We start from the raw sequence: 17,157 nt of genomic DNA on the forward strand, positions 1-17,157 counted from the left end.
AACAAGGTATTTTTTAAGTTCTTTCACAAATATAAGAAAGAGAGGTTTAGCATTTAGATATTTAGATTTATGAATATGGAATTTTGCTAGTAACAAGATCAGATTAATCACAGTTTGTGGGAACTTTTAGCTGCTTTTGAGGGTGACAGTGACGACATTCTAAGAACCGCCTTCGCGGCGCAGTTCATATGTTCGATTGGCTCTCTCTGCCTGCCAATCACGACAGACGTAACCAATCAAAATCGTTTGTCCTTTCCACTCGCGCTCCGGGTAGTAGCTGCATCATATTCAAGATGTCTGCGGTGTCTATGTATCCCATGTGTGTCCGGGCGAGCCGGGGCCTCCTCCGACTGAGGCAGGGGGCCAACGGATCCATAACCCCTGCGGTGCTGGATGTTGTCCGGTCACTCTCCGCTGACACATCTAGTAGTAGTGCTACAGGTGGACTGGCCCAAGCAATACTGCAAGAAAGGCTTCAGCAACAGAAAAGCCAGGTGAGCGCTATGACCGCCTGACATTCCTACATGACAGGGTATTAGACAGCCAATTATTGCTTTTTGGAAAAAATACTTACATTCTTACATGTTAATACTGAGGTGTTGTGTAAGTCGATGCACAAACGACCAGACATTGTCAAATACTTTGGTCTGGTTAGTAAAGGTTGACAGGTGGTGGTTTGAATGAATTCAGACACAGCAGGGAATGTGTTATGTGTGATAGACCAAGGACATTGGTTACATGTTCACATCATCAGTAGAAATCAATGAAGGTTATAACCTTTAGTCTTAAATATGTAGCATTATGAATGGCTGTAAAGGACTATACAAAGAGCTAGATTACATATACTAATTGTATGAAGATACTACGTTTCTGTAAAGCCTGACAGCTTTTTTTTTTTTTATAGTAAGAAAAAAAATCTGATTATTTAAATGGAACTGTTAGAAAACAACATCTTAAAAAGGTTGGCATGTGTGTTTTATGTTTTGTATCATACTTGATGCATCAACATTTGTGGCTCATATTGTATGATATATGGGGAAAAGACCTCAATTTTACTTTGAGACTAAGATAAAATTCTGATGGCTTGTAACCTAAATCAATGAGATTTGCAACCGTACAGCAGACTACATGCATAAAATGTACATGCATATCAGTTGTATCTGCCAATAATATGTCTCAGTAAAATATTTAAATTCTTAGTTTTATGATCAAAGCTCTGAAGTTTTGGTTGTTGGGGGCAAAACATAAACATTCCTTAAAAACCTGTTGTATCATATTTCATACTTGCATTTTAACATGTAGAAATAGCAACAACATGTACATTTTATTCTTACGTTTACTTTTAAAAAATCACTAAAGATTTCACAACAAAAAGACCACGTGTCTAAAGGCATGTAGAATATGGTGTGCATACAGTAGACTTTATAGGGTTAAACTTAGTTTGTTTTTGTTATATCCTTAAATTACAATTGAATGTGGTTTAAAATGACATTTGAATGACTTTCACATTGGAGCTGTATCATGCAAGGTCAGGAATCCTCTTTTGACTGTTGAATACAGGTAAGGGCTGAGGGCTGAATGTCTGTCAAAGGACACTGAGTTTCATTGAGTGACAGTGACAGCTGTTCAGAAAAATGTAATTTGTGCACATTACAGGAATGATTAAAACTGGCTGCTGTGTAACGTTCCAGGTTGAAGAGTTGGCAGTTCTCAAGACTTGTTGAGAAATTGACTTGAATCTCATGGTTTGTAATGACGGCAGTTATAAAGTGGGATGCTTTTGACACGTTGTTTTCAGGACCAGCCTCCTAAAGAGGGTGATGACTCCGCTCACAAGAAAGATGAACAGGGTGAGGACAAGAAACAGAAAGAGAACACGGCATACGCTAAGAAGATGGTCCTTCGGTTAGCAGGAATTATGGGTCTTGGAGGCACAGTCGGAATCATATACATATTCGGTGAGTTTGCCTGTTGCTTTCTTATGCCAAGGTTGGGCACTAGAGGATTGGAATTTTATAAGCTTGAAGATTTTCTTTCAACATTGTTGGATTATTCAAAGTTTTTGTGACTGGCATGGTTTGGATTATTTTTTATATTATTGGATTATTGTTTGGATTATTCTGGATCATCATGAAGACAGTGGGATGCCATTGTTCCGGTAATTTGTATGAATCATCATATATGTGATCAACATATATGGGCTACTATGGTGATTATTTTTTTTAAATACTTGTTGTATTGGAAGATTAAGTTGTGGTAATGGCAAAAATGTATTTAACTTGCATAGTTATACTTATTACCAGTGTTGGGAGTAACTAATTTTGAAGTAGGCTAATTCATTACTGTAATTTAAATACTTTCCCCTTAAAAGTAAAATAAGGGATTATCCTAAATTGTTCTGTATTTAATTAGTTACTTCTGATGTAACTGCATTAAATACTGTATAGACTATTGAACAATTCTATATAAAACATAAACATTTAGTGTCTAATGTTAAAATGTATGTTTTTAATGAAACCTGCTCCATTTAAATGCTTTGGTTAGTTCAAGAATAATTTATGCAATTTTATATACTTTATTTAAAAGAATTAAGAGCAGTTTCATATCTGCCTTGCCCTTGTATTGTTCAACTGGTCGAGGTTGATATGGTATTTAGAAAGTAATTAATAATAACCAATGTAATACTTTTTAGAGAGAGTAATTAATTAGTAAAGTAATTGTTCTGTTGAAGATGTAATTAGCTTAATCACTTTTTTTTTTTTAGAGTAACGGATCCAACACTGCGTATTACCATTTAACATGTTTGTTTTTTTTGCATGCAAGTTCAATAATAATGTATTGTCTTTGTTTAGATAAAATAATTAATTTATATGTGGATACAAGTGTGTGTAAAATATTAGACATTTTATTATGTAAATGTAAAAAAAATGTGTATCGTAAACATCTAAAATAAATTCCTAATATCTATTAGATATTTATTATCTCATTTAATTTGTTTACTTTTTTTGTTGCTTGCATAAACTCTCAAAGGTTTGAAATCATGTGACTAAAATTATGCGTGTTTCTGGTCTCTAGGTAGCAATTCTGTGGATGAACAAGGAAATAAGGTAAGCATGAACTGTCACAAAAGCAGGTTTTATAGTTTTTTTTGTTTGTTTTTTGGCCCTTGTTCGTATTAAAGGGTTAGTTCACCCAAAACATAAATTTCTGTCATAGATTACTCGCCCTCATGTCGTTCCAAACCTGTAAGACCTTCGTTCATCTTCAGAACACAAATGCAGATATTTTTGATGAAATCCGAGAGCTTTTTGACCCCACATAGACCGCAAGCAATGTTTTTACCACTTTCAAGGCCCAAACAGCTAGTAAAGACATTGTTGAAATAGTCCATGTGACTGCAGTGGTTCAACCTTAATGTTATGAAGCGACGAGAATACTTTCTGTGTGCAAAAAAATAACAATATTCCTTTAAGGAGTTTGACAAGGAATCAGTGAGCAGTGTTTCAACATTTGTTTTGACATCACCCATACATTTTCTATACACATTCTAATAAGCTATGAATTTCACCACCTTTCAAAGAAAGTGAAAAGAGTTAATATCAGATTAGTTGAATAGATTAAGTTAGCAGTCTAAAAGTGTCTTAATGGTGTCCCATCGTTTCCCTCCATTTTTTTTCTAATATGGTAATTTTAACAAGCTCTAACGCCGCGCTATTTCCCGTGGCACACTTTCTCACCTGCACTCCCCCACCAGTCTCTTTCTATTGAAGCTACAATGGCTTCTGGCTTACAGGCAGTTCAATCAGGTGTCGGTGTGAAGATTTTCGCTCTGTAGGGCACACTTCTCAGTGCTGTGAATTTCCTTTATTCAGGGAGCAGACTTCTAGCACCTCTCGAGGTGGCCCACTTCAAACAACTCGCTTTACAAAGCCAGTCTCTATAAAATGTGTTTTGCTTGTTGGTGTTGCGTTTTGTACCTCTCTCTCCCCTGTGTGGAAGACCTGTGCTACTGTAATTGGAGCTTGACTTTGATATTGTGATGAGGGCCAATATTTTGTATTTTTGATGCCTCTTTTGCATTTAGTATGTAATTCTCAGAAGAGATTCTTTCTATAAATCCAGTGCCATATTTCCAATGTCATAGTGAACTATCATTATATAAATGTGATCAGTAAAATTTTGTCATCCATTTACTTACCATCATGTGTTGATTCAAACTGGTATGATTTGATTTCATCTGTGGAACACAAATAGAGATTTTGGGTGAACTCTCTTTTTAAAGGGACAGTGTGTAGGAATTACTCCCATCTAGCGGTGAAATTGTAATTTGCATTCAAACGAATAGTGCTCTCTTGCTCCTCGCTTTTTCAAACGCGTGTTGCAACTACGGTAGCCGTTATGTACCAAGAAGCTATGACAACAATTATAGCCCTTCGTCGAGTTTAACTATACGTTACATGTTCTACTGTTATTCTGCCTATATAATGAATTACACAACCAAGGAATTAAAAAAAAGCTTGTAACATTGACTTACCCGTCGAGAAGAAAGCAGGCAACTTCATTAGCCCTTTCCAACTGTGTAAATTAGGGCTGAACGATACATCGAATTTTCATCGTCATCGCGATATGAACTCCCGCGATGAACACATCGCAACAGACAGCCTGACACGATGAATAATGCCTGGTTCAGATTACACGTTTTTGACTCCTAAAATCTTGTCGTGTCGTGAACAAGAAACATGTCAGACTGCACGTTGCTTTCCGACCAGTCATCGCGTGCCGTCACACACACACATTCACTCGCAAACATTCACTCGCACGCACAGACACACACACACACACACACACACTCATGTCCCTCGCTCACTCACTCGCGCTCGCTCGCTCGCTCGCTCACTCACTCACTCACTCGCGCACACACACACGCTCACTGGCGCACACACACACTCACTGTTGCACTCTCACTCACTCTCGTCTCGCTCACATATTCAACCCGTCGTGGAGGACCGTTAAAGAATTAAACATGCTATGTCTTTCTGTCGTGAAGCATCGCGGACGCGACGTAGGTTGTCGCCCACTATGACACACTATACAAGATGAAACGATCGAATCTTGCGTCCCGACGCCTGTTGTCGTTATTACGAATCTCCACGACACCCGTCAAACGGATCGTGCCAAAATCGCGCTAAAATCGTGTATTCTGAACCAGGCAGGTAATAAACGTTTGACCTATCACGCAAAGAACCTATTAAAGCACTGAGACATGGGAACAGTATAGTTAACAATCACATTTATCGCAAGTCATATCGTCATCGCAATATTAAACAATGTTATCGCACATCGCAGCTTTTCCTCATATCGTGCAGCCCTAGTGTAAATGCCGTTATTTACCCTCGGTTTTTGAATTCGCCGGTCACGTTTCCTTTTAAATTCAATTTTGGCATTTCTCCTTTGGCTCGGCATAAGTATGATCCTGAATTATGAAGTACCGTGCAGTGCAACCGTTCAAATTTACCGGGGCAGTGACACGCATTACGCCTCTCTCATTGTCCGCTTCAGCTGGTGTCAGTCACGTTACGCTGGCTCTGAACGAAAACGCGTTGAGGTAGCCTGGTGCTTTTTGTCCCTCTCTGCTATTATAATTTTTCAAGATGGAGGAACGACATGGAAGCCTCTGTGAAGTTGCCTGTCCCATGTAAATAAAGATAAGAAATTCTTCGCGTACGAGGATAAGTCGAATCATTGGGAGAGGTAATTGTACATCATTGAGGACATATTTATGAATAAAGACATTGATTTTAGTTAATAAAATACTTTAAAAAACTACACATTGTCCCTTTCAGGCATTAAAGGCCTTAGAGCTCGTAAATGAGCAGTAATGCCTGTTTGGCTTCTTAAAGATCAAATTAGCATGGTTACTTTAATGTTTCTGGAAGCCACCCACTGTTTCCCACCCTTAAAGGGGCACACTTCACAAGTAGATGCTAAATGCAGCTAGTCTAGAGGCATGTGCCAGAGGTATGAGGTGTGTATTAAGGAAGGTGGTCACTTTAAAGAGCACACCTCCACCGTTGTTAGACATCCTGTTTTGTTACCTACTTAATTAGAGCCCACTTGTAAGGGCACACTTCACAGGTCAGTGTGACCTCACATGAGTTCAGAGGGCCATTGGTGCCTGATCACACACCTCATCCGTTAGATTGGATGGGTTTTACTGTTCTCAGCTCTTGTGATCTTATTGTGTGCACGAGACCTTCGTCCTGTTCCCGTACTGTAAATTTTTTCCCGTCTCAGAAGATCTTACGAGACCGGCTTTATGATCGGTCTCGCACGCTTCTGTCTTCTTGCCCTTATTGTAAATCAGAAGGAGAACAGTATTATGAAACTTTTATAGCAGAAATAATTGTACATTTATATACACCGCAGTTTAAAAATTTGGGGTTGGTAAGTCTCATGTGCTCACCAAGGCTGCATTTATTTGATCAAAAATACTATGGGGTGGGCAACGTGATTTTTCGTCTTATTTCACTATACAAGACTTTTTTTCACGATAACGATATATATCACAATATAGTTTGTTTTATTTATGTTTTTGTGACTAAAAGAACAAAGGAAATTACAAACCAAAAAAAATGTCTTGAAGTTAAATTAATTTAAAGTTTTTTTTATTTTTGATTATTTTTATTTTTTTCAAATAAATATTATTGTCATTAGGTACAGTAGTTATATTTAACATGTAGTAAGAAATGCTACAGAAACTGAATCAAATGTAAAAATAACTTTGCATTGTTGACTTTCTCTTCAACCGACTGTGTTTAAGTAGATAAATACTCCAGATGATGCTCTATAAGTTGTGAAAGAGAACTGAATTTGGGATCGCATCGTGTCTGGAGAGGCGTCTTTTTGTGCGCTTGCTTTGGATGCGTCGGTCAGCATTCATTTTTCAAGACTTATTGCGCTTAACTCTTATGCATGTCCCACTCTTTATTGCTCATTTATTCAGGTTTCTTTATCAGTCTAAAGTGTCAAGAACTTTAAGTAGTGCTGTGCTATGCGGATATATTTACTAACCGCAATCTATCTAGCGATAAGACACTTTACATCATCATCATGATAAATATCGTCATACCCTCCAGCCCTAAAAAAAATGCAGTAAAAGCTGTAATGTATTGAAATTTTATTACTATTTACAATAAATTTTCCATTTTATTTTTAAATGTAATTTTTCCTGTGATGGCAGAGCTGGATTTTCAGCATAATTACTCAAGCCTTCAGTCACATAATCCTTCAGAAATCATTCTAATATGCGGATTTGTGGCTCAATAAATATTTCTTATTATTACCAATGTTGAACGGTTGTGCTGCTTTATATTTTTGTGTAACCCGTGATACAGGATTATTTGATGAATTGAAAGTTCAAAAGAACGGCATTTATTTAAAATAATATATATTATTATATATACTTCTATTATATATACTTATAATATTATTTTATAATATTATAAGTCTTTACTGTCATCTGTAATATATTTAATATCTTTAACATCTTTGTTTAATACATTTGTTTAACATATTTCTGAGCTTTATATATAATTATATGCCTTAGTTTGATTATTCTTTCTGATAGCTCTTAAAACAAAGTATGTATGATATACACAAAATGGACTATAAAATTGTTTTGCATTGATGAATTATGAGCAGCATTACAGTAACCTAAATGTAGTGTTGATATTAGTTAGTAAAACTTTAAGATATTTTATAAAACTTTAAATAAGAATTTGTTAAAATCAGGGCTTGACATTAACTTTTTGAGGCACTTGTCCTTCGGACAAGTAAATTTATGTTTCACTTTATGTTGCACAAAAGTCACTTGTCTGGGTACAGATTTATAATTTGATCATTTATTTTTTATAAATGCCACTTTCTACCTGGCAGAGGCTGATTTACCAAGGGATACTTTAAAACGTGATGCTACTTTACATCTGAACATTAGCTAATATTTAACTATGTACATTTAACCAATACAAATGCTGGTAATGCTTGTTTACAGTACACGGCTGCCGACGCTAGCTAGCTAACGTCACTTACTTGTCAGCCGGGTTGGGTTCCCCCCGACAGACTCCACAGACCATTTCTACATCTTCATAAATAACCCAGTCAAATTAATTTCCATTTGGTTTTAATTCGTATGGTGCTGTTGGTGTAACTGTAAGGTGACTTGTTTTTGGAGCTTTTCCTGGCGCTTTGAGGCAGGTAAAAATGTTTCAACTTGGACCGACTTCTGATTGGCCAATTAAAGCATTCTGAGTTGGACGCTGGTTTGACAGATTGTGGGGAAAAAAATTTGTTCGTTTCAAATCGGTAAAATAAAATCTGTAAAATAGACGTAATGAGAGGCACATAACGTGAAGTAAATTGGCATTTTATTTTGTTTGAAATTTAACTTGTCCAGTGGGACAACTCATTTTCACTTCCACTTGTCCTACAAAAAAATCCACTTGTCCCGGACAAGCGGACAAACCTTAATGTCGAGCCCTGAATATCCCCATGTAGTAATAAATCCTTTTTTCCCTTAAAACTCATCTTTGATCACGAAAAGGACATATTTAAACGTTTTTTTCCTGTGAAAAATAAAATAGCTTGAATGTAACTACACCCTTGCTTCATTTAGTATATGTGGTTCTATGAATATGCAAATTAGCCCCACCTCCATTCACTCACTCCAGCTCAGAGATGCACTCGGTCAACTTACTGTAGTAAATGCTGCACAATGGTATCGCTCTCTACAATGTCGGACACATATACAGCTAATAATGTGTTGCTAATGTTACACAAACTGTTTTCACGTTCGCAATCTCAGTCTGTTTTCTAAAAATGAGCATCCGTAGAAATGCTTTGCACATTATAGAATGTCAGTGGAGAAAAGCATAGTTCATCATAATATACATCATATATAAAATTCAACCACTATATTGCTATCAAGCTAGTTTGTGGTGTAAGAAACAGCAGCGATTTCAAACCGTGTTTTTGAGGCTGTCATTGGTCCACTGCCGTTTTAAGGAGAAAATACTCAGCAATGGTGCACAACATTAATCTAGGTTAATTTCAGTTTATATACCATTTATCATTTCTGTTTCATGTTCGTTAAACATAATACATTCGTGTAAATTTATAGAATTTATTTTAAGGTTTTAAAATGAATTGGCATATGCAGTTTAACATTACAATTTAATATAGGTTAATGTTAATTAATGCTGTAGTGTTCATTGTTAGTTCATGATACCTGCTGCATTAAAGAGGAAGTTATTAAAGAGGAAGTCAAAATTAAACACTTCATTGTTGTTAATTTAAAAAAGACCAAAATATCAATAATATCATCATTTTAACTAGCATGTAAGGAGTTTAACTGTTTAGTTATCACTACTCAAAGTAGTAGTACTAGTAGTAGTAGTAGATAGTTGGCAAATATGCACTCCTTTGAATATCTAAATGCTTAATTTAAGCCAATTAAAAAGTGACTCTCTTTGGTGAACTACAAGTTTGATTAAAGCTCACAAGAGGACAATCATTTTGCACCAAATCTAGTTGAGACTACTATGATCTTTAAAATCTTGGTCTTCTATCTACATTCACTTTGTGACCCCAGATAGTTTTTGGAAAATTAAGCTATACCTAGAAATGTATGAATGCCACTTCATAATTGGGTACAAAATAGTAAAGCCAGTGGTGCTTATTTAGAAGGAAGTTATAGCTGAAGTCATGGTAGTATTTTTTTCATATCTAGTTTGGTCACTGCAAAGTAGATTGGCTGAAGGATCAAATGGTATTAAAGGTAATTACTTCTATTATTAAAACTACATTTGTAAACACCGTATTGGTCTTGATCTTGGAAAATGTTGATTTCAGAAGGATTTCCAGCTCTCCTACTGTGGGATTTAGACACCACATGTTTGGGTGTTCATTATCAGACTTCTTTGGTTTAGGGTCCGCTGCACAGACACACTTCTCACAGCACTCGGGGTGAGATCATGAGTGTCACCTCATTGCTGCTTGCTCTATAAACCACACACTTTTCAAGCTCTCTTTAAACTGTGGCATGTGCTGGGCTAAGGTGTGTGCATGGGAAAATCTTGTTTGCTGGTGCCACCTCTCCTGGTCTGCTTCCTTCACTTTTTTCAAAGGGCACACTTTAACATATGTTTGCAACCACATAGGAGACAAATGCGAAGTGTGCCAGATCTTTGCTTGTAAAAATTGTCACCTCTGTCCACTCCAATTGGATGTCAATTGTGTGGGACTGGGAACCTCGCTCTCTTCCCATGGGCACTTTTTTTTTTTTTTTGCCAGCTGGACATTTAAGAACCATTTACCTTTAAATTTAGGACAGCAAATTATTAGTTTGGTACCATTTTATTTTCAAATTGCTTTGAATTTTTTTGTCTTCTGTGCCTAAGGCTCAAGCAAACACTTTTTTTTTTTGACAGAATTTTTTTTGACAGAATTTTGAACTTTTTTGAATTTTTAGAATCCATATCAGTGTTACTGTTAATTAAAAATGAGAAATACATATTAGCGTCCACACAGCTGTCATGTTATCAAGCTTATCCAAAATGTGCGCAAAATAGACCCTGACACAGTCCAAATGCGTAATCGGAGCAACCCTAAATAAATGTCACTGTTTTGGTCTAAATACATTTTGACCAAATTTTGTTGTTTGAAATTCCCCGGTTCTGGTTAGAGATGTACCGATTGCAAAAAAAAAGCATTCTGGATTCTGAATGTCAGGATTCTGGAAATCAGAATCGGCCAAGAAAATTGCAAGTGTGACGTGCCAATACCGATGTTTGCATATTCCGATTTTCTTTCAAATAATTATAATGGACAGCATATACAAGCAAATATTCATTGCCACTCATTTTGGTACTTGTGACTCACAAGCTGCTTGAGACAGAGCCGGCTTGTGCGCTCCACTTATATAGATAAGTGGTGTGCGCTTTTTGTGTGAGCGCGAAACCTGCGGGAATTAGTAAAATTATGCACAATACAAACAACTATTTAACTGGAGCAAAAGAGACGAGTGAGGGAGAGGAGGCGGGTGTGTGTCAGAGAGAAGAGAGTGAGAACGCGCAGCTGACGTTATTGCCTGTGCCGCTGGAAACAAAACAGACCGGCTCAGAATCGGAAAGACGTGAGACTGACGTCGCCCGATTCCGGTCCCTGGCCGGTCAGTCGGTGCATCTCTAGTCCTGGTCATATGCTTCTGACATCAGCAGTCATTTTAATATAGTACAGTAGTTTCCAGCCTCGTAAGAAGTTTTAGATGATCTATCCCTTTAAAGGGTTAACCTTCACATCAGGTTGTTATGTGTAAATTAGGGATGCACCGATACTGGTATTGGAATTGGGTCTGGTAATGGGCTTGTATACTCGTACTCCTAAAATGCTCCAATACCAAAAAACAATACCACACAGTGTGTGTACAGTGTTTGTTTCAAGACAAAGAAACACGACAACAGAACAAACAGAGATATGGAGACATCAGAGATTAAAAATGTCTATGAAGTTAATCTATCTAATCAGGGATGCACCGAAATGAAAATTCTGGTCCGAAACCAAAAATTCAGGATGCACTTGGCCTAAAACTGAAAATAGATAATTTTAAAAAATCAATAATCAATCAATTAATCAAACTTTGCATGCCTTGTTGATTATTTAAAAAGTTAAAGTTAGTCCCAGACTAAAATGCATGTTTGAACTGTTTTAATTGAAAGTAACCGACACATCTTAAATTATGCCAGTGCCATTGTTTAGTTTTTTTCTAAGGCACATTTATAAAAGCTACTTAAATTTCCTAATTGAACTAACGGCTAATCCTGGCTAAATCTAAGCCCTGTTTGTGAAACCAGGCCTCAAATAGCTAAAACTGAGTTGTACAAAAATATTAAAGTGCGCCAAAACAACATTTATTGTTTGAATTTCTGAATTTTGAATACATGAATAAAATTAACAGTGTTTTATAGTTGTCTTTGCTTCATATTTCTAATATTTCACATCCCTTTCTCACAGACATTGCTGAAAAGTTAGTTAGGTCAGATTTGGATACGTCAATAGCAAAAAAAGAAAGCTGTGCACCCATTACCATGTTACTTAAAGGTCACTCAAGAGAGAGAAAACAAAAGCGTCAGTTGTAAGTAAAAACATTACAACTGTTACATGATTTATGTATAATGAGTGGTTCCCTATATTATCACAGGAAGACATCGTGTGAGCACTGTGCCGCTGCAATGGAGAAGCTCTAAAGCTGCAATGTGCTATTAAATTATAGATTGAATACGATGGACACTAAAAAAATAAGTTGCTGCCTTATTTTTAAGTACAATCAACTTGAATGTTTAAGTCATTTCAACTTAAATTACATTAAACAGACTTAAAAATGAGCTGAATCTTGTATAACTTAAAAAGTTGACAATTGCTTAACTTATTTTGATCAGTTAAAGCAATATAAAAACGTCATAACGTATTGATCATATCGTTTTTTACAGCGTATCAGTAGAATGAACAGTGAAAAGTAATAGAAGCTTGTACAATACATGTTAACAGTCATAATTAAATCTTAAAATCACTATTTGCTAAATTAAGTTTCATGCCAACTATGATTCCTATACTGTGGTTTAAATTACAATTGCAATCACTCAGTAATCTGCGATTACCGAAAATAAAATTGCAGTGTATCCCTAGTAAAAAGGCTTGAGGTGTTTCCTCGGGAAGATTGCTACCTCAAAGCTTGTGTTCCTGTAGGCTGTGAATGGGCACACTTCGCAGATAGTTGAGATGTCATGAGACTTGTGAATGGAGTGTGCCTGGCCTTTCACAGATGAGTCACGCGTCTCATGCACAAGACACAGAGCAAGACTTCACTCATTAGACAGAAGGTCTTGTCACACTGCCAGAGTGTTTTCGCACCTCAGTCATTTAGTTGTCGAACGTTTCAAAAGAACATCCAACCAGTTTAACCTGTAACAGGAAAGTGTTTGGGAAAGCACGCTGTACGTGCATTGCATCATCACCCACTGTTTCACTTTTGACAATAGCACACATTTTACTTGATTAATGTGTTTACAAAAACACAATGTGCTTGGTTGTTATCATTTCCTGCAAGCAGGAACAAATTCTACGCTACAGTTTAGCTCAAGGACTATTTTGAAATGAGGAACCTTCAGGAAAGCGTAGCCTTCATACAGATTGTTTGTCCTGCGAATTAAACCTTTGATTGATGTCCCACAGAAACAAGTGACTTGAAGGACAGACTTGGCACAATGTGGGAATGTTTGTTGCCGACACTTATTTGGTATATTGACCCTTTTGGGCTGGTGGTCTCCTAACAGGGCACACTTCACATGTAGTTGAGGCCTTTTGGGAGATGTGTGGAGTGTGCCAGGCTTTTTGGGTGACATTTTTCACAACCCAAGGTCTTAATTGAAGGGCACTAAAGCGAAGTGACAGCGTGAGACCAAAGGCTGAATCCTCTTCTCATAGAACACAATCGAATCTTCATTGGTTCATATAATGGCAACAGTGGCTTTAAAATGTAATGTATTCCTGTGATGGTAAAGCTGAATTTTCAGCATCATTACAGTGTCACATGATCCTTCAGAAATCAGTCAATGCTGATTTTTCACCCAAGAAACATTTATTATTATTATCAATGTTTAAAACGGTTGTGCTGCTTAATATTTTAGTGAAAACTTGAAACCGTGCTTCATTTTTTCAGAGTTAAACATTGTCTTTGTCACTTTTGATCAATTTAAAGTGCTGAATAAAAAATTGTATTTCTTAAAAAAAGAAAAACTTTTTATGTTGAACAGCAGTGTGTTTGTGGGTAGATAAGAGTACAGTAGTTACACAGCTTCCATATTCAGTGTTTGTGGGTTTTTTTATGATAAAAATTCATAGCTCAGTCATGGCAAATAAATACAAAAACAGATCTGGTCTTTTTTTGCTTGCTTGCTCACTTGGCATTGACAGTTGGCACTTGCATATGCTGCACAGAGTCCTGTGTGTTAGTTCCATAACTCTATATGGATATAATTATCCATATGGCTATAATAATATAAACGGCAATCTCTCTCATTGTATTATCGGGCTTCTTTATCTTTTTATAATTTAGCCAAAAGTTTAGATTTTTTTTCCCCCCAAACACTAAAGAGAATATTTTGAACCATTGTATGGACAAAACAATACTGAGACGTTTCTCAAAATAGTTTTTTGCTATACAGAAAAAAAGTCATACATGTTTGAAATGACATGGTGAGCAAATGATGACAGAATTCTCATTTTTGGGTGAAGTGTCCCTTTAACAAATCTGCTAAATCAAGCAGTGTTCCTGGTTTTCTTCACATCTGACAAAGTGCAAAAATATAGTTCACCAGCAGGAGGCAGAGTATATATTTTTCATTCTCAACAAGGTGTTGATGCTTTTATGAATTCTTATTTATGTATACTGCCTATTTTCACTTAATAATTATAATTGAGTGACTTTTGTCTGTGATAAACCAGAAAGTTGGAGCTTGAGTGTTCAATTTTCCCCTTCAGCCCAAAATACCTCTTAGCCCTTTTTCTCAGCACACTGTCTGTGTGCTGTTTTGTCCAGTGGAGGGCGCCAAAGCGGTTCCAGTACAATGTATGATTGCAGTAGTAGGAGAATGACAGTGGTTTTAAACAGGCCCTCTGCCCCCTGTTGTGCTGTGAGGGGTCCCAACGGGCAGCATGTGGTGATCCTGGATCCCAAGTGGGCCAGAACATGCTGACAGATGCAGCTGAATATTCATTGGTTTGGTGCTTATTGGTGTACTGGCATATTGCTATTAAAAGACCAATATATTATTACTTTTTACAATAATGTCTAACAGTACTATGCCAAAAAAGGTATTTATCTAAGCACGCACTGCAGGTTTGTCGTCTGCCACTTTAAATGCTCGAGCTCTTTAGTGTGTGTGTGTGTGTGTGTGTGTGTGTGTGTGTGTGTGTGTGTGTGTGTGTGTGTGTGTGTGTGTGTGTGTGTGTGTGTGTGTGTGTGTGTGTGTGTGTGTGTGTGTGTGTGTGTGTGTGTGTGTGTGTGTGTGTGTGTGTGTGTGTGTGTGTGAGAGAGAGAGAAAAACATTTCCTTACGGTTCTTTGGAATTCAAGAAACATCAAAGAATAACACAATTTTTACATGTTGTCTGAAGGCTTCCATCCATTTAACCCTGTCAGTCTAAAAGACTCAAACTTTCAAGTTTTACTGTTCATTTGGTGTGGGTGTCTAGTCATGCTATTGTCTCTTTCTAGTTTGTATAAATGCACTTTTTATACAAACTCTCCTCATACCCACATGTGGTACAAACACAACTTGATATACCAGTGTGCATGAACAACATGTCTACTTGTATCTTAACTCTCTCTCTCTCTTTTTTTTTTTTTTTTTTCAGATTCCAGATGAGTTTGATAACGGTAAGTCCTCCCCTTATCTAAACGCATGTAAGGCACTTTGTTTTTTTAAACGATTTGGACACGATCCAACTAGGCTGTTTTAAATAACTGTAAATGATCTATATATTAGCCTAAACTGGGGCCAGTTGTGGTGGGCATTTTATTCCTACACGCAGTAATCTAATGTCTTACAGATTTTCACCGAATTGATAAGACTAAGAAAGAATTTAGTTTCACTTTGTTTAAAGGCTGTGAAAGGCATAGATCAAAGCTCAGGAAGAAGTTAAAATGCCAGAAAAGTAGAGAACTTTATTATTGTAGACCTTTGGTCTACAAGCATGAAATGCTGTTATTCCCCGTTCTTTTGAATGCAGAGTATTGTTGTTCGTTCCCTTGTGCGGTCCCTTTTAGCAGATGAGGACCCTTCTGGCCTGCTTGTTGTGTGTTTGTTCACCTGTCAGGTTAGCAAGGCTCATGATGGATTTCTGGTGCCATGCAGCACTCTTTACACCAGTGCCAGCGGGTTTCAACCCACTTCACAGCCAAATGTTTCATGGGACCGATCCCCTGCACATAACCCCTGCAAGCATCAATCTCTCTCTCACATACCCTGATTGGCCCTTAACCAGTGGCCTGTGGCACATGTGCCATTCACATTGGCAATTGTCTCATTGCTTTCTTTCATGCTGCATTGACTCTTAATTGCGGGTTGTTGAATTATGAGGCGTGTGCCTCTTTTTTGTCTGTTTGAAAGGGTTAGTTTACAGAAAAATAGAAAATCAGTCACCATTTTGTAACCTTTTTGTCATTGCAAACCTGTATGGCTTTCTTTCATCCTTGAAACACACATTGATATTTTTTTAAAGAATATCATGACTGTTTTATTTTTATTTTTTTACATAAAATTAACATTTGACATCATTATTTTGGAGCTTGAAACCCTGTGTCCTCCTTCACTTCATGTTATATGGAAAAATACACCATTGTTCAAAAGTTTGGGTTTTTAAGATGCATTTAATGTTTTTGATAAGTCTCTTATGCTTATCAAGCCTGTATTTGTTTGCTCAAAAATACAGCAAAAACTGTGAAATATAATTACAATTTAAAAACTATTGTTTAATTTATATTTGACTGATTTTTCAAAGCAGCCATTACTCCAGTCTTCAGTGTAACATTCAGAAATCATTCTAATTTGCTGGGTTTGTGCAACATTTCTTAATAATGCTAAAAATAGTTGTACTGCTTAATACTTTCTGTGAAAACATGACACGTTTTTTCCAAGATTCTTTGATGAATAGAAAGTTCAAAAGAACCTTAAGCCTTTGAACGGTAGTGTACATGCTTGATAGTTTTTCATGATTTGTCTTCCAAAGAACTAAATGAGGGTGAGTAAATGACGGCAGAATTGTATACTGTTTCTTTAAGTTTGGCCTCCTGCCAATGAAATGGCTTGGTTTTTATGGTGATTTGACTGACGTCTTTATAGCACCATCAACTACAGATATGCTGTCTTCGAAGCATGCATTATCATTAATAGAGTAAAGGTAGAGACGCCACGCACCAGATAAAGCAGACCACCTGCGCTTTTCATTCACCTCTGATGCCAATCGAGATAACAGGCTGCTTTCGCTTTCTCTATGCAATCATTCGGTCTCATAATAATTACGTAATTAATTCCACACATTCCCT

General features: G+C 36.8%; 1 protein-coding gene across 1 annotated transcript in view; it reads left to right on the plus strand.

Annotated features, from left to right (window-relative positions):
* Positions 1–121: 121 nt before the first annotated feature.
* timm50 (translocase of inner mitochondrial membrane 50 homolog) overlaps positions 122–17,157 on the plus strand; it is a 31,663-nt gene continuing 14,627 nt past the window's right edge. Inside the window, exons 1-4 of the mRNA XM_079610878.1 lie at positions 122–494; positions 1,799–1,958; positions 3,076–3,107; positions 15,468–15,489. Coding sequence (XP_079467004.1) covers positions 189–494; positions 1,799–1,958; positions 3,076–3,107; positions 15,468–15,489 — 520 coding nt within the window. The 5' untranslated portion in view covers positions 122–188. The remainder of the gene's footprint in view (positions 495–1,798; positions 1,959–3,075; positions 3,108–15,467; positions 15,490–17,157) is intronic.

Source organism: Phoxinus phoxinus, assembly GCF_949152265.1.
Source record: "Phoxinus phoxinus genome assembly, chromosome: 4".
Taxonomy (NCBI): domain Eukaryota; kingdom Metazoa; phylum Chordata; class Actinopteri; order Cypriniformes; family Leuciscidae; genus Phoxinus; species Phoxinus phoxinus.